This window comes from Populus nigra, chromosome 6 (assembly GCF_951802175.1).
Source record: "Populus nigra chromosome 6, ddPopNigr1.1, whole genome shotgun sequence".
NCBI lineage: Eukaryota > Viridiplantae > Streptophyta > Magnoliopsida > Malpighiales > Salicaceae > Populus > Populus nigra.
Genome location: NC_084857.1, coordinates 4,439,335 through 4,458,249, shown reverse-complemented (window position 1 = coordinate 4,458,249; position 18,915 = coordinate 4,439,335). Strand labels below are relative to the sequence as shown.

Below are 18,915 nucleotides of genomic sequence, written 5' to 3'. Positions count from 1 at the left end.
AAATAATATTATTTATTTATTTTTTAAATTTTATTTTTAATATCAGCACATCAAAAAATTTAATATAACACAAATAAAAAAATAAAATAAAAATTATTTCTTAAAAAACACTTCCTCCTGAATGTCCATGGCAAATACTTCTTGATATTTAACAAATGTATAATCACAAGAATGCTTCAAAAATTAACGGCGGATGCTTGCATTGACCATATCAATGTGCTTCAGAGATTATGTCTATCATACCCCCACAAAAAAAAAAAAAAAAAAATCCAGGCGTGATATAAAAAATAAAAAATTTGGTGAGTGTCAGTTCGTCAAAGAGGGGGAACTACGTCGGCATCCCATTAGAGACAAAAAAACGATGGACTGAGAAAAGAAAACAAGTGGGCTTTTGCTTCATCACAACACCTATTAAATGAGAGCTTTAAGCCCTCTCAGCCCGCGTTGACTGGATTGGGTCGGCCCTGGTGAGTTGTTCGTCTTGTTCACGTGTAGCTGAATATCATTTTAGATAGAAGATACCCTTTAAGTGAGGCGGTAGCTAGCAAGTAGGTTTGTTTTCCATATTATTATCATACATGCAATATTAAGAGGAGGCGTCAAGACATACATACATACATACATACAATACCACAAAAGAGAATCCAGATAAAAGAGAACCAAAATATTTGAGTAGCTGAACTTAATTGTCTGAAGTAATTGCGCCATACTCAGACTTCCCTGTGTTTAGTTTATGCCAAAAGGGTCGGCGAAATAGAACCGGGCATTAACTTGACCGACAACATGGCATTTCAGGGCCATTGCAGGACTCTTTTGTCTAAGAAGCACCCACTTCGTGGCGATTAATGAGGGCTAGGTTGTGCTACTTGCTCGCCGTCAATGTTAAATGCTACTTTCCGGTCGCTTGAATGATCATCGCCATAGATCTGAGACAACCACCGGATCAGTTCGCCGGGGTCCATAACTTGCAATTTTGTAGAGTCATGTTAAAGATGCCACATCAACAAGATACAAGCCCATGTCAAACCCATTTAACTTCATCACCTTCGTTTCAAGCCCATTTTTTTATCACCTTTCCCCCTCTTCCAAGTGTCCCTAGAAGTCAACCGTATAATTAACCATGATTTAATAAAGAGCTAGAGTTTATCTTGTCCAGACCAGTAAAGGGAATTCAAAAAAAAAAATCTTTGTTGAAAAAAATGACTCAGATCTTAATTGTCTTTTAAGAGTTGGAGCACCTATCACCCCCCCCCCCCCCCCCCCGGTTTGGGTGGTGAACACTACCACTAAGCTACTAGTTTCGGTGGGCCTACAGGTCCTAATTTTTAACAACGAGCAAGTGCTTTAGTAGAGTGCAGTTTTTGGGGTTTGGGGAAGAGGGTGACGATAATTTTGCAATATCATCCAGACGACACAGGAAAAAAAAAAAAAAAAAAAGGACCTCAACTATCTATCTATGATCAAGACTTCTATTTGGGCCGACCCAGTATCTCTCTCCATCAAACTTTCTCTCTAGCACGTGCAAGCCACTATCCGTTGATTTCGAGGGCCATCGATTATTCTGGCAGTGATAAGAATCAAAAGGGTGGCGCGTGAAACACGATGCTAGACACGCCTTTCTTTTTGGGGGGTTTTGTTTTTTGGAAAACGACGGGCATTAAACAGGTGGACCTCTCGAAGGAGCATGGAGGCAATTATCATATGTCCTTTTTTAACTCCCTACCACAAAATGTTTGAAGAGACACTTTTGTATCTCATCCCTTGAATTGATAGATAAAGATGGATATAATATTTTTAAATTTAGTAGTGGTTATTTTTTAAAAGCATTTTTTATTTATAAATATATTAAAATAATATATATTTTTATTTTTTAAATTTTATTTTTAAAATCAATGTATCAAACCAATATAAAAATATAAATAATAAATAAATTTTAACAAATCTCTAATTGAGCCGCACTGTAGCTAAAAGGGAAAACCGAAACCCGTCAAGTTTTATAAACTTTTTGTTCGTGTAAGATTATAAGTCCATGATTCAATTACTTTTCAATATTTAATGCATGTTAAAGTGCACCTCTGGATATGAGATATAAGTGCATTTGAGGTTATAGTTGCTGTGGTCAACTGTGTGATTTGTTCCGTTTCCGTTCCGGGTTCGACCCTCTATGTGCATGTCTGTCACCCCTGCGGTGCCTAACCTGTCCCTGGGCTTGCAGGATGTCCAGTGGGCCGTGGGGAATAATCGTGATGCGCACAAGCTGGTCCGGACACCTCACGTAAATAAAAAAAAAATTGTAAAAAAATGCCAGGTTTGAAAGGAAATTAAAGTACTTCTTATCTACTGTTCTCGTGAATTAGATGTTGCTCGTTTGATTCCCCGCTTTGCTTCGTGGGTACAGTGTTTTTCTCGATTAAAAAATTAACAACATAAATGCTGTTAATTGTTTTCTTGTAAAAAAAATTATAACTATAGATTAAAAGGTTAATATATGTTTTAAATAAAATAAATCATTATAATTGTAATAAATGTATTGATTCTAGTAAGTAGAAAACATATAGTTTCTGATCTAGATTCAATTCTATTATTAATGTACCTCTTAATTATTTTCGTAAAAGTATTTTTTAGCTAAAATCACTGTTTAATGAACAAAATGCCCCATAATTGTCAAAGCAAGATATATATATTGTAGGTGATTGACGGCTAAAAAATAATTAATGTGGTAAAATCATATCTAAAATCTATTTAAATTTTTTAAAAATAAAAATTTGATTTTAAATTAATATTCATGAGCAATTTATTATATAGTATTATTTAATAACCATGCTAAAATTAAAGAGTAATGAATTGTTATAATTAACAAAATTTTAAATTGAAAAAACATATAAAAAAAAAAAGAAAGAAGAAAGGGTTAGCCACGGCACCTAGTCCAAATAAAAGAAGGGCAACAACACTTAGGCCTATAGGTCAGGCTCAACATCTAACCTGGTTTATAATTTTTTTTGACATCAAACATCTAAAAAACACCAAGGTAACTTCAATAAACTAATATCTCAATTCAAAACATATTTAAGTCTGTATAAAAATACAAAATCAAACTAAAAAGATTATCTCACAAGCCCAATCTATTTTTTTCAAGTAAAAAGAAAGCCAAGAATCATGATTATTAAACTTTTCTCATCAAATGGAATTTTTTAACACTAAACTTGACTATTTTGATTGTTATAATCGTGATGGTTGACAACTTTTTATTGTTTAAATTGTATTTTATAAAGGTATTTATAGATATGATTTGATTGTGTATGGATCCATAATTTTATTCAATTCAAATTTTGATATTTTACAAATTGTAATCTTGACCAATTTTTTTTTTTACATGAGCATCTTTAATATATCGGGTAGGGCTAAGTTTTTTTATGAATATTATAATTATTCACAAGTTGAGTTTATATTATTAATTTTCATAAGTCCATGTTTAGAGGCAAACCTAAAAATAGATTGTAGGTAACAGGACACCCCCAGTGTTGGGTTTATTTTTCATATCTTGCATTACTATTAAATTTTAACTACCTCCCTCGCCCCTCTAGCAAATAGATAAACCTTTTTTTGTTATGTCAAATAAATTTAATAGGAAATCTATTAACAAGAACATTAGAGTTAAAAAATTTCTTTTTAAAAAATAAAAATCTATAATAAATCCATGTCAATATTAATGTACAAAGACAAAGGGAGTATATAATATGCAGTTTGAGATGAGTGAATTTTAGATGAGAAAATATTTTTAACACCCCAGCTCTTTAGCATTTTTGTCTCTCCTCTCACAATTGAGAAACTTAAAAATAAACAAAATGTGCTTTGTATCAAGATGAGAATTATTGCAAATTTGGGACCAGTGATATTTTTTTATGTTTTGAAATTGAGTATTTTGTATTTTAATTTGGTATTTTTACCATATTTGCAAATACAATTAAAATAAAAAAAAGGTCATATGCTTCACTATTCACCATTTGAAACCCAACTCTTTTAGTATTTTATATAATAATTAATTTAATTAGTAAAAAATAGTATAAAGGGTTGCACTCCATTGTGGCTGGAATCAAAACTTTTTTGAACTCAAAAAAATACCCAGGCCACAATAAATTATTGGCATTATTATTAAATTGGATCTAATGGAACAACTTTAAAACTTCATGACTTGATTTATTATCGGACTTGAGTTTAAAATTAAACAATATAAAAATTATCATAATGTGATTCAATTTACCCGAGGAGTCCTATAACAATCGAGATGATCAATAAAAAAATGTAGTTTGACTTAAAAAAATTAAATATTTCTTTTTTAATATTGAGACATTAACATATTTAATCAACATGAGCTTTGTGGCTTAACCAGTCAAATCCATGATTCAATTAATGGACTCCACTCAGTTTACAAAATTTATTTTTTAAAATTGTTGTTTACTTAATTATATAATAATAACAATAAATACTTGTAAAATTGAACACAAACTAGATGTCAATACGTATATTTGAGACTACGCTGCCCACTTAAAAAGTAAACTAAAACAATTTATGAAAATAAATTCAAAATAAAATAAATATTAAATGATGAAACTAAAAAAATAAATGAAAAAAAGAATGAAAGTGTAAAAAAAAAAAAACTCATTTCCTCCACTGTTCATCTCAATAGTTAAGGTCCGTAAAAGAATCCAATTTATTTAGTTGCTTTGGGTAATTTCTTAAATTTAAATTCTATTTTCAGTTATTTAGATAGAGAAATTTTTTTTTATTATATATGGCAATATTTATTGAATTTTGGTCACCAAAAGTAGATAAAAGATATAAAAAAATCAACACTTCCCTGTACGAGAAGATTTATCGAAGAGTACATTTATCCACTAAATTGGCTAGTATCTAAAATATAGTGTTTACCGTATAAAGTAAAAACTAAGATTAAAAATAAATTTCGGATGTTTTAACAATAAAATAGAAAACATATAACAATGTAATCAATTGACAGGCGCAAACAAGCAAATAATCCTTAATTTGCTCCTGAATTTAGATGCTGTTTTGGTTTTGTGGCTGCGAGTGAGGTTCACCCGCAATCATATATTTTGATGTTTAGTAAAGGAAACAAACCTGATTTTACTTGGTAGGGCTTACTAATTTTTGCTGCTCAGCCGCAGGAATAGAGAAGAAGTAGCAACTCATGGTAATTTTTTGGAACAGTGGAGCCATGCTCCACTGTAGTTAATCGTGGACAATATTTTTTTTGTTTTTTTTTAAAAATTAATTTAAGGTAAATTAAATTTATTCGTACTGTAATGAAATTGTAAATTTTTTTAAAAAAACTGTGTTGTACTCGAAAAATTAGTATTTAATATTATTTAATAACACTACATAAATTAGAAAGATATCGCATGATGACGTAATATTTGTGGAATTTGATCGCAATTCTAATAATAAAGATATCACAATCTTTATTATTTAATAACACTACATAAATTAAAAAATTTAGTTTTTGTTGTTGCGCACTTAAGAAACCATAAAAAATATAGTCCTTGTTGGATAGATTTTGTATGTAATGACATTGCATATAGTTTAATGGAACAATAAAAAATATTTCATATCAATATCATTTATTTCATGATGTAATAACAGTAGTTAAATCTACAATATTTAAGTTAAAAATCATTAATATATATATATAACCTCAATTTGAAAAGCATTTTTTTAACTAAACACGTTAAAACTACTTTTTCTTCAATCTCAATTTCAACTACAGTTTTAACCAAACACCTATTTTTTCAAACCAACCTCAACTAAAAGTACTTTTTATAAAACATTTTTTTTCAAACCACAACCACAACAGCTACCGTAATACCAAACACACTTTTAGTGTATGTTTGGAAGCGGTGCAAATACCTTTTTATGATATTTTAAATTATTTTTTGTTTTGGATTATGATTTTTAGATTATTTTTCATGTACTAGAATTAAAAATAAAATCTAAAAAATAAAAAATGTTATTTTAATATATTTTAAATTAAAAAAAACTTTAAAAAATAACATTTCACCATTAAGCAAGCCTCATTTAAGAATGTGGGAAGTGACAACATCCGGACAGGGTTGGAGCACCGCAGCCAGTTCTCTCGCGATGGTATAAGCTATCTATTTTAAATAAAGGTAGGGTTTTCTTGGAAGAAGATATCTATTTTAAGCATTTTTATTAATGTCTAATCAATTACCAGATAAAAGAAAGAAAGAAAAAAAAATCTTATTTTATAAATCACTAGAAAGTAAATTCTCGCAATGCCCATATTAGGAAAAAGGCTTGGTTATTTTTGCTCCTGTATAGATTCAGACACCAAGGGAGTGTATATCATGTTTTAAAAATTTTTAAATTTTTTATATTTAAAATAATTTTTTAAATGTTTTTAGATTATTTTAATGTGCTGATATAAAAAATAATTTTTTTTATTTTAATACATTTCTAAACAAAAAACACTTTAAATCGTTACCACTGTCACAATCCCACACTTATCCTAAAACAAATTCTGAATTTAAAATTTTATAAAGGGCAGAAGCCCTGTATCGAGGAACAATCCAGTATGGTCTATGGCTCTGTCTCTCTGTAGTGATATTTTTTCTTGGCTACCCCCACTCCACTCATTGATGTAGTTTATTTGTTTCTGTGCTTAAAATAATTTTTTTATAATTTTGAATTATTTTGATTTAATGATATTAAAAATAGATTTTAAAAAATAAAAAAATATTATTTTAATATATTTTAATAAATAAATAAATAATTCTTATCGCAATCTTAAACAACAGGACTTCTCACCCTCGGGGTTTCCATCTTGTGGACAGGGCCAATTTTCCCGAGGGTGTTTACTTTTTCTTGTGAAGTTTCTTTTCTTCAATCATATTCAATGAAATATCCCATCCTTGTTGATGAACCGTCATGTCCCGTCATAAATTACCACCAGATATAATGTTGTCCCCACGTTCTATTATTTAGACCATTCTTGCGGGAATTTTTTTTTTAGCTTTCCACACTTCTCATCCTGCATAACCGTAAAATTTGGCATTGTTAATTTGAATAGTTATAATTTAATTAATTAATTTGACTATTAATTTTAAAATTTTAAAAAATTAATCAAAATATATATAACACTGGTCTGAATTTTCATGTTAAAAAAAATAAAAATGACATTGTCATTTATTACCGCTGGTTATTTGGCCCATGCAAGTCCTGTACTCGAACATGTGACCTAGCACGACAATTGTACTGATAGGCTAAAAACAGCCTACATCTACAAAATACCTAAAACACTGTTACTTTAACCTATTTACAAGCCTATTTATACAAGGTAGACAGGAGGAAGTAAAGGACATTATAGAAGTAGATGTTATATCAAGTATGAGGAACCACGAGCCTCGTGCAAGCTCTTCATGTGCAGCTTGTAAGTTTCTGAAAAGAAGATGCACTCCTAATTGCATATTTGCTCCATATTTTCGCTCAGATGAGCCTAAGAAGTTTGCCAATGTACACAAGGTTTTTGGTGCAAGCAATGTGAGCAAGATCTTGATTGAAGTGCCTGAAGAGCAGCGTGAAGACACGGTGAATTCTCTTGCTTATGAAGCTGAGGCAAGGCTCAGAGATCCTGTCTATGGTTGCATTGGTGCTATAGCTTTGTTGCAAAGACAGATGGTTGAGCTGCAGGTTGATCTTGCCATTGCTAGAGCTCGTCTAGCTCGGTACGCTGCCAATTCTCCTCCTCTCTTGAATGATCATGGTAGCATGATACCAACTTTCGCTGAATTTCCTGCTTGTGGTGGATTGGTTGACAGTTTTAGCCAGAATTCATCCGATACCACGAATGATTTCAGCCAATTCCCATATATATTTTAATGGATTTTTCTGTTTTTCTCTCTCCTATTGCTCATGTAATGTAAATTTGAAGAATCTTCCTTTCAAGTTATGTTCCCAATCAAGAATTAAGATTTCTCTGAATTCTTGAAACCGTGGATGGTAATTGAAATGAATCCTGGTAGTACTATTAAAGTCCAATCTATAGTTCAGTATGAACCAAGTGTCCGTACATTTATGTACTGCGTAATTAGTTTCTGCATATTACAGATTAATTTCAGAGACACCCAACCAAATTGAATCATCAATAACATTCCCATACGCCTTGGTTGTCCTGCTGTTATCGCGTCGCCATAAGATCAGATAGAAGGGATTGTTGAGCAGTCCTTGGCATATGAACTGGCTGGGTAGCAGGGATTGTTGAGAAGTTCTTGTATAGAGTTGATCAGTGGTTCGGAAAAGTGACCATAATTTCCATCTAGAGCCAACAGTGTTGCGCATTAAAACATCAAAACTGCCATCATGGAAACGTCCTGTATTCAGCAAGACATAGCATTGGCTAATGATGCAACCAGCCCCACAAAATGCCCATTCACTTTAGTCGGTGCAGTGCGAATCCAAAGATTAACGTGGAGGCTTTGAAGGCAAGTGAGTTCATATACACTAGTCAGCTTCCGAAAGCCAAAAGTAAATAGCTCCATAGAACAATTTGATCATGCAAGTGAGCATATAGATTAACAACTTGTTTGCATACAACCTATTCACATAGGCCACAGCCAAAACCTCCACAGAAATTTATTTCCCACATCATTCCGAAAAATCTAACCAAGTTTGATAATAGTGAGTGATGAACAGGAAAAAGGTTATCTTTCATTGCCACTTTTATCCTCGGTTGTCCCATGAACATCATTTGAAGGAGAAACATGTTAAATCAGCACTGAGTAGCGTGTATCGAGTTACAAGCTGATCACATATTTATCACTTGAATGAAAAATAACACGCCTAAGAATGTAAGGAGCTGACACAGGTTACAGCTTTTGGAAGATTAGAAAGTACAGAAAATCTTTAGCATAACAACCAATGATGCATGCAGAATAACGCTACAGCCAAGAATATGACTGGTAGGTCATAATCATTCCTTAAAAGCTTCATCTGTTGAAGATGTGACAGCCTCAGGATAACTAGGCAGAGGACTTCCACTCTTAAGCTGGAGATGAAAAGAGGGTTTCATGGAGATATACACACTGGAGCCCCCCTTTGAAAAAATAGGTCTTTGAGCAATTTCAACTACAACTTCCCTGTTCAAAGGGTCCAGAAACCACCAAAAGTTTATCAGATCACAACTGGAATACGATTCAAGTTTAGCAGCAACGTAAGCACAGTTTGGTGATATCAGGTCACGATTGCAAATCCAGACATGAAAATATACAGAAGAAATAATGTTTGTGATGCATGTGTGCATGCCCAAGCACACGCATATGTCTGAGTGTCACTGTGAATGCATATACGCATTGACGAACATCTCGGGTAGAGAGAGAGAGAGACAGATCAAATGCCAAACAGAACCCATCTAACTACTGTGCTGTGCCAAATCAAATATGATAAAAAAAAACTAATGTCTTTGCTCTATTTAATCAAATCTGATAAAGTTGTAGATCAATAAATACTCGTGTGTATGCATGAACAGAGTACTTCAAATTCGTAGTTGGAGATCAAATGCTTGATGTACCCCGAGTTGGACTTCCTTCAGTTACACAACATGAATCCACAGATAGCCAAGAGTTGAACAACAATTTCTGATTCTAATTAAGAAAAGAGAACATTGTAATTGCGGAAAGAGGTGAGGGGGAATTCAAGATTTGCATAGGAGGTTACAAATATGAAACATTGCCCTTTACCATCACTAGCATGGAAGCCAAACACGACAGTCAAATTTGAGTATGTCAAACTCTTCAACAACTTCAAACGATATTAGCAGCTCATCACACAACCCTGTAGAGGTTTTGGTTTCACCAAAACAAGGAACCATAAGGAAGTTTCTTGGGGTCCTGTCACTCAATGATCGTGCCATGATATTGTTAATCAAGTTCATAAGAGACTAAGTAGGTGGAAGACCAGCCAATTGTCGATGGCTTGAAAATAATTCCTATGTTACATTACACAAGCAGTAGATGTGAGTAAAAAACCTGAAAAACCAATTAAACCGAGAAAACAAAAAAAATAACTAAAAAAACCGAACTGAGAAAAAAAATCGAATTAACCGATAAAAAAACTAAAAAAGAATTCTGGTTCAGTTTCGGTTTCAAATGTTTGAAACCGATTGAACCGGACTAAACCGGTTCAACCAACACTTAAAAAAATGAGTATAAATACTCACTTTTCTTCCCAACCTTACCTAAACCAAAGCAGCGTCCCCCACCCCCCAACTTTCTATCTGCCTCTCATCTCTCCCAAGAGCCAACTCTAAATCAAACCCGAAAGTAGTTCTCAACATCTGAATATAATCACATATTTCAGGTTTGTGAAGAGATGAAATGGAATGGTGGATGAAGTTATTGGTTGTTGGCAGACATGCTAAGTGGAAGGTTCCATCCAAATATAGTCGGCTATAAAATTGTTTTTAGATTATACAAAGCACAAAGAATTGATGATGCTATCGAAGTGCTAGCAGCAATGATTGAAAATGGTTGCTAGCCAAATGAGAATCCTTACACTCTGTTGATCGAAGGTATTAGTATTTCTGGATCAAAAGCTTACGCAATGGAGTTGGCTAATTCTCTTTAAAATATGAATGTTATTTCTGAAGATTCATTCAAACGTTTGAACAAGACCTTTTCTTTGCTTGATGTTTACAACAGCTTTATTTATTCAGATGCTAATAACTAGTTTATGTTGTTCTTGGATATCTAACGAGTCAATTTTTTGGTTTTGTTGGTTTTTTTACAATATAAACCGAATCAAACTGAACTGAAATTGATTAGTTTAAAATGGTTTTGGTTTTAAATTAAAAAAATCTTGGTTTGATTATTTATTTCCAGTGTAAATCAAATCGAACTTAAAATGCTCACGCTTAACAATCCGGGCTTGAAAATAAAAAGTCCTTCCATCTTCTTCTTTTTTATTATTCTCTTAATATATTAGTATTCTAAATAGTATTATATTAATTTACAATTGAATTACTATTATATTGATAATATACTATTCTATTAATTATTGGTATTCGAATTTTAATATTATATTCTAATTTTAATATTCTAATTATATTTTTTAATCTATTCTTTTTTTTTTTTCAGTTCATCCAAAAATTCTTCTTTTATTTCCATGTCCTGGCCTATGAGAGTAAAGTTCTGTTAGGCATTGTGGTATAACTGTATTTTTTATTTTTTTTATTTTTTTAACTTTAAATTATTATTTTTAAATATTTTTTGATAGTTTTAATGTGGCGATGTAAAAAAATAAATTTTAAAATATTATTTTATGTAATTTCAAGCAAATTTTTTTTTTTAAAAATAATATTTACTATATTTTTAAACAGGCTCTAGATTTCGAAGCAACTGTCCATTTTGAGTAACATGACAGCATTTCTGGCAACAAAGATCCCACCCAGGCAGATTCCGCAACGGGACAGCTTAAGGACTAATGGAAGGCCAATTTTACAGATTGCTCATTCAACCCAACGGGACTTCATGCTATATTAAAGCCCCACTGGGATGTACAGCCAAGTCACTTCCGAGCAGTTGCCTGCAGAAATCAGGCAAAGCGTAAGCCCTAAGCTGGGCCCTAACCTAATTCATGTCAAAATAGCATTAGCTGAGCCTGAACCGCATTCGTCTCAGATGACTAATTAAGTTTGACCACCCTAAACACACATTAGCAGAAACTCCTCTCTATCCCTAATTGTAGGGGAAAATCCACGAATCATAAATATCAGTGTGAACCACAAATTTGTCAAAATAGTTTAACTGAAGAGAATCAGTCCTGAATATCCACATCTCCTGCCTTCCTCGGCATACAACGGGCAGAACTAGAAAATTAGACATGGAAGTTATTTCTAACACCCAAATAACTCTTAAGTAATCATTTTGCACGCGCCCCCCCTACTAATACGTTCAAATGGAACCTATCCAGTTTTTACACTGTAATGGTTGGCCATAAATGCAGAGGTGTGGGACGCTCCTACATAATACAAAATCTTATAAACAAGAACTGGTAAAGTACTTTGGACACAACCCCACTAGCGGAAATGATACACGAGTCCTCTAACATAGCTCCAAAACGTTCAAATGAAACAATTTATACCATGGAAAAAAAATCAAAGAAATAACATAAGCTATCAATCAAGAAACCAACCAGTATTAAACTGACAATTGCAGCAACCCAAGACGAGAAAACTCATTATCACAAGAAAAGAAAAGCAAATTCCAAGATTTCATTGAACAAACCTGAACTCGATGTGAATTTATCGCGTTTGAAAGACTTCTTTGTGTGATCTAGCTGAGCATCAACAAACATATTCAGTCTTTCAAACTCAACTTCTTTAGTAAACTCCATCCTCTGTTTCTCCAACTCTATCATTTGCCGTTGTCTCGAACTCTCAATTCTCTCGGGTATCTCTCCAAACTTCAATATCGCTCTCGCTAATTCCCTACAGCAGCCCCATCAGATAAACCTACATCCTCCATTCTATGCCGTTTCTTCTTCAATCTCTCTTCAAACCACGCCATATCATCCTCGTCGTCATCGGAGGAGCTCTCACTATAACTTGCCAAACCTGAGAACATCTTTTTTTTAGGCTTTTTCTTTGACTTCACTGTGAAAGAGGTGGGTTTCTTGTCTGTGTTAGTAGTATTGCTGTTAGTGCCGATGAGAGAATCGAGACGGTTACAGAGCGGCCAAATTAACGGAGGGGGTTTGGATTTTTCTATCTTGTATTTTTTCTTCAACATAACGATACGGTTTTTACACTGGACGTCGGTCTTTTTAGGGTTGACGCCGTTTTGACGGTTGTTGACGGTGTCGGCGACTTCTTTCCAGTCTTTTTGACCGACGTTACCCCTGTTAAGATTTATGTAACGGTCACCCCAGGCTTCGATTAGTGTGTAAGGGGCGCCATTGTTCCAACAGTCTTTGCGACAACCATGGTGGGGCCATGTGGTGGTGGCTGAGGGGCCATGGTGGCGAGTGGTTGTTCTGGGAGCTAAACTCCGGCGCCGGAGGGAGGAGGGAGTGTAGTATACTAGTATTAGAGGAGAAAAGAAGGACTTGTAGGATTGAGAGAAGAAGAGAGAGGGGACACGGGGGAGGGCGATGGCCGTGCATTGTGACCGGCGGTGACGTCAGCTCTCGTCATGGGGTTTTGGACGGGAATGTAAATTTTGTTTTTGAACAACAATAATCGAAACTTTGAAAGTTTTTATTTTTTTTCCGGCCCTCATTCGGCTTCCGTTCGAGCCTTTTCACTTTTGGGCTTCGATGATATAAGATGTTAAGAGTCTTGGCCTCTTGGGGAAGGTAGCAATTGGTTTTAGGTCTATGGCTGGGCCTTGAGAGGCGTTCTATCTTTTCAGGACTGTGATGACTGTTTCTACAGAGATACCAAAAAAATCTTGCTAGCAAAATACTTTTGTTGATACTAGTTTTTTTTCTACTTACTAAATAATATTTTTGTTATAATATATAATATATTATTTTTATTATAATTACTGGTTTTTAAAATCTAGATGGTTTAATAAGTTGTAGTTAAATTAATTTATTGATTGTTAAAACATGTGTGTGTATAATTTTTTATTGTGTTGAAATAAAAACTATAGACATAAAATAGTTGGTAGGTAGTAGTATAAATATGTGCTTTTTTTACATGCATGTATATAACCGCTTATAATTAAATCACTTGAAAATAACAATGACCGAAAAATTCACATCGATTTATTTACCTGCATACTTAGAAATTATAAATATATTTTTTGTATCATGCGTTTATAGAAAAATTTCATATTTTTCCTGTAAAAATAAAAGAAATAAAAAAATAGAGTTTCATTGTTTATTGTAAAGTTATATTCATATTGTAAGAATATGTAAAGTGACGTTAGGTGAATGAATTTTTTTGTATATGGAATTACAATGAATCTTTTATTTAAAAAATCATTTTTAATTACATGTAATATGAGTAGAACTTATAAAGAGTATGTGCATGAATAAGACTTTAATAAACCTTTTTTATTTTAATAAACCTGTTTTATATATAAATTAACAGAACTTATCAAAAATCTTGGTGCATTTTTATTTTTTTTAATTTTTTAATAGTATTCGCTTTTTTAAGCATTTCTAGTGTTTTCACAGATAAAATAAAGTACTAATAATATGCTATATAGGTCATGAGTGATTTAAAAAACTTTATTCTATGCTATTTTTTAGTTTCAAATATTTTTTTAAAAAATATATTTAACGTTTTTTTTAATTAGAAGTGAGAATAAATTTATAAATTATTATTGTAGATATGCTATTATGGTAATATTATATTAATCATATAACACTCAATAAAAAAAATTAAAAAAAATCGTTTGGATTTGCTAGTAGTGACTGTCAAATTTTATCTATGAATTGAAATCATGCACGGGCAAATATTACACACATGATTGAGACGGGATGATCGCAGCAATGCTCAGCTCCTACTACTAGTACCAGCATTTCTCATAAACTATTCCCTGGGTACGTCCATACCAAGCACGAGGACTGTTGATAATATCATGCCAAGTTGCTCGGCAGGTCAGCTGTTTGTTCTTGAACAATCGAGCCCGTGAAACCTCAGGGAAAAAAAAACTCGGGCCGCCTGTCAAACCTGTATTCTAACTTTTAGGTCAATATCCTTTTATAGTGGCAGAATATTGTATTGTAAACCAAGTACAAATCCGAGTTGTGCAATAAATAACTAACAGCAGCAGTAAGTAGCAGCCCGTGGATTTTAGGGAACAAGCTCAGGAAGACGTTTTCCGAGAAGAACGATTAATCCATCCTATCCTATATTATTTTCTTGTTTTTTCGAACAACTGATCATTACATGTGCTGTGTTCGCTTAGAGATGGTTAACATGTTCTGTCCGGTAGAGAAACGAATCCAATGATCATTTAAATCAGGCCGGAGAAAAAAACTTAACAAGATTCATGGATTCATCCATCATGCACACTGTCCTGAACTTCGAGCTTCAACGGGCCGGAAAATCTTCATTAAATACTAAATTGATAATCTTCCCAAAATTTATGGTAATCATTAGCTAAGTAATTAACAAGTCTTTTTATATTCATTGGCAAAAGAAAGAAACTCAACTTCCCATCCTATAAAAAACATCATCACTAACGAATCACTTTACCGAGATATTTTTGACCAGCCATGCAGCAAGCTTGAAGAATCACATGTCTTATTATTCAACAAAGTCGATCAACCGCACCTTTTGTGAAGGAGATATAATCACTATATATTTGACTAGCATATGTATCATGTGATTTTAAATAGTTTTTTTAAATAGGCAGAGTCATGCATGTCCATAGAAACAGCCGTGGGGTATAAAAATTTGAAATTACATCCAAAACAGAACTACAGTTAATTCCAATATATAGAAACGTGCACTTCCATTAATTGTTAAGCTTTTCCAAATCATATTAATTATTATATCCATCTCTCCGACCTGTATATAATCCTGATCGTCTGATCAATTGGGTTAAAAAGATACACAAATTCGGGTGGTTTTCCTTTCTTCCACTCTGACATCCTGTTGTGTGTTCTGTTCCTGCTTTTATAGCAAAAAATTATAAATGGTAGGTTTTCTAGTGTAACGTGGATAAATTTAAGCCTCACCGTTGCCCTTTTTTAGAGTTCCAGAGAGAAATCTTATGGTATATGCATGTGTTGATATATTGAGAAGTATATTATTGTTTGCAGGTCTATTGTCTCGCAGGTTACAGAATTGGGGTTGAACAGCACGTATCATCCACCCATGGTTGCTTGATTTAAGCATAAAACTGTGAAATTTAAGCAATTGCCAGGCAATTTGAAATTCTGATATACCTCAGATCATATCTTCAATTTCAGATCCCAAAGAAGGCCCACGTACCCTTCTTCTAGTTAATTCAAACTCTATTGAAGCTAGCCATCAATTAGACTAATATTCTATTTCAGCACCATACCCAACATTATCATTTAAATTATAGAATCTTTTTTAAGTACATCTTGTCTTATATCCTTTCGTGAAAAGACGCGATGGGTTTAATCACAAACCAGGCTGGAAAAAAGGAGACAAACAATGGTTGATCAGGATCAAGAAAAGAAGCATACGCATATCCAGATCATGCATATCCATAGAGAGAGAGAGAGAGAGAGAGAGAGAGAGATTAAGCCGTATATTTATTGCTCTTATCTAATCCAATGTGTTTGTCAAAACCTTTAAATAACTTTGGAGATATGCAACGTCTTTGGTCCCATAGGCTCCTGTTTTTGACCTTAAATAAAACTACCTAGCTACCCGGGGGGTATTTTTTTTTTCTTTCTTTTTCCTTTGACGTTGCTATTATCACCCTCGCTCAATTCCTTGTATGCCAAATATTCTCCTGTTGCCTCTCTATTGAAAATAAATTAGATTTTATTTTTTTTTTAAAAAAAGAATCGGTCTATAAATTGAGAATCGATTGACCAGCTGGAATAAGTTGAACCGGTCAATCATTTCTAAACTGGTCAACTGGTTCAATTGATAAAATACAACTCATTCTGAAATAATCTTCGATTCAAGCATATGTAATTTTTCAAAGTCGCCATGTAGTTTTTGTAGATGTATCTTTTCCATATTGTCAACTCCTTTGTTTGATTCTTGCAAAAGTTATTTTGCTTGCTTGATTGTGATTGCATTGGACACTATCTCAAAAGTGACATTATCCAGATATTGGTGGGTGATTTTTAGTGCTTGAGAATATGGAAAGACATGTGTGGTAGAGAAGATCCTACACTTGTTGCAAAAAAAATTCCATTATGTTGTGGTCGCAATAAAGGATTCACAAAATATGAATGTTCTTTCAATCCAAGGTTTCATGAGAAAATCACAAGCCCGTGAAGAAAAAGTCATTGAGATTTAAGAGGATATGGTGAGGGAATAAAGGACATGAACAAAGCAAATAAAGAGGAGGAGGAGGCAAATTTGAAAGAAGAGATCGTGACAGCATCAACAAATCAACCGGTCGACCACATGAAGTAAACTGGTCGACTAATCCAAAATCCAAGTTTGACAAATCAAAAGCTAAATGCCATAATTGTCAAAAGATAGTTCACTATGCTAGAGATTGTTAGAATCCAACCAATAGAGTTGAGAAGAATGCAAATCTAGTGATAGAAGATGAGAAAGAAGTCACCCAATTTATAATGCATGATAAGAGAATGCAAGACAAAAAAAGCATGTGATATCTAGACAATGGAGCCAGCAACAATTAAAGTTTTTTGGTAGGGAAAATTTAAAAGGCAGGGTTTTATATTTTGACAACATAGATTTTTGTTGGTCACTTGAATTGAATGTCATCACCTTTCAACAATAGATTAAAGTACAAGTTTATATATCACTCATATTCAGAGTAATTTGCTAAATAAATAGGGACTATATATTTATAGAATGAATCGCCACCTACATATTAACCAATTCTCCCAGCTAACTAAATAGACTTAACTTATAAAAAGAAAATAATTAGATATACTCCATATCTACCACAGGAATAAAGGGAACTTGAGGGTGCCCTATTTGGCGAGCACTAGGAGACTATCTGTATGACTTATGCTTAAAAGAAAATCTATCGACTTATTTTCTTCGCCAATGCTATAAATCTCCTAGACAATATGTCTTCCACAATCCAACATAAAAGAGTCAAATTTGCAAAAGTATATGGTTTGGAGAATCCACCAACAAGGTCTAGTTAGTTGTTTAGATTAACGTTTCTTAAAAGAATAGCGACAACAAAAAAGTATCAACTATAGCTTTCATAAGATAGTGTTGACACATGGCTATTGGATTTGGATAGTATTTCCTCATCATGGTTGTTGAATTGACACTTTTTAAAAGAATAGTTGTGATTTTATAAACATTTTCAGGTTTAAAACACGAAAATGACCCAAAACCTTAAAGGAGCCAAAACGATCTTATCATTTTGGATGATATCCAATTGTTTTATCAAATATCTAGATGTTTCTCAAAACGGTATTCTGGAGAATATTATGATTTTAAATTGCGACATTGAATCAAATGTTGCGGTTTCAGAAACGCAACATTTTATTAATGTCGCGGTTGTGAACCGCGATATCAATTGTTGTGATTCTAAAACGCAACATGTATCAAATGTCGAGGTTTTGAACCGCGATATTATTGAAATATTGTGTTTTTGAACCGCAATATTCTCAAATTGTGCTATTTCGCCAAAATATTTTCATCATTTGCTATTTCGGCATTTAATTATATTTTGAGAGCTATTGGCCCAATTTATCCAAAGATTAACAAGCATCTAGATATATCGTTAAAGTGTTGGCTGGTATCCTAAATTTTGCTTTTGTCTCACTATTTCCTATTGATGTTCTAGGTTTGGACAATTAAGTATTGCTCTAAAAGGCGTGGGTTTTTCACCGTGTAAGGCTTCATTGTTCATCATCTTATACATTATTGTGGATGAGTTATGCAAAGTTTTATATTTTTTCAATTTGATCCTCAAACCTTTTTTTTGGTGATTTAGTCATCTTTAAATACCAATTAATTTTTATTTTTAATGAAAAGATGAGATTGAAATAAGAGGGATTAAAATGAAAAAGGTGACAAACACGGGTGACATGCCATAGGTTTCTCAAAAGATGTACTTTGATCCTTGAATATTAAAAATCATGTAAATTATACAATTTCAGTGCCTCAATATTTTTCCAATTTAATTTTGGTATAAAATTTAATTTTTGTTATTTTTTAATCCCTAGTTGAGAGAGAAGAGAAAGAAGTCGTCAGATTCTAGTGTTGGAGAGAGAGAAGTGTCGTTGACA

General features: G+C 32.9%; 1 protein-coding gene and 1 pseudogene across 1 annotated transcript; one reads left to right on the top strand and one right to left on the bottom strand.

The window, feature by feature from the left end:
* The first annotated feature begins 7,383 nt into the window (after positions 1-7,383).
* On the top strand, positions 7,384-8,070 carry LOC133696744 (LOB domain-containing protein 21-like). Its single transcript, XM_062119018.1, has one exon. It carries the CDS (start codon positions 7,420-7,422, stop codon positions 7,909-7,911), a length of 492 nt encoding a protein of 163 aa, XP_061975002.1. The 5' UTR covers positions 7,384-7,419; the 3' UTR covers positions 7,912-8,070.
* A 647-nt stretch (positions 8,071-8,717) lies between these two features.
* LOC133696575 (trihelix transcription factor ENAP2-like) lies at positions 8,718-13,219 on the bottom strand (annotated as a pseudogene).
* Between the last annotated feature and the right edge of the window lie 5,696 nt (positions 13,220-18,915).

Coding starts and splice junctions, on each gene's coding strand:
- LOC133696744 (XM_062119018.1), top strand. CDS start 7,420: ATGAGGAACCACGAGCCTCGTGCAAGCTCTTCATGTGCAGCTTGTAAG.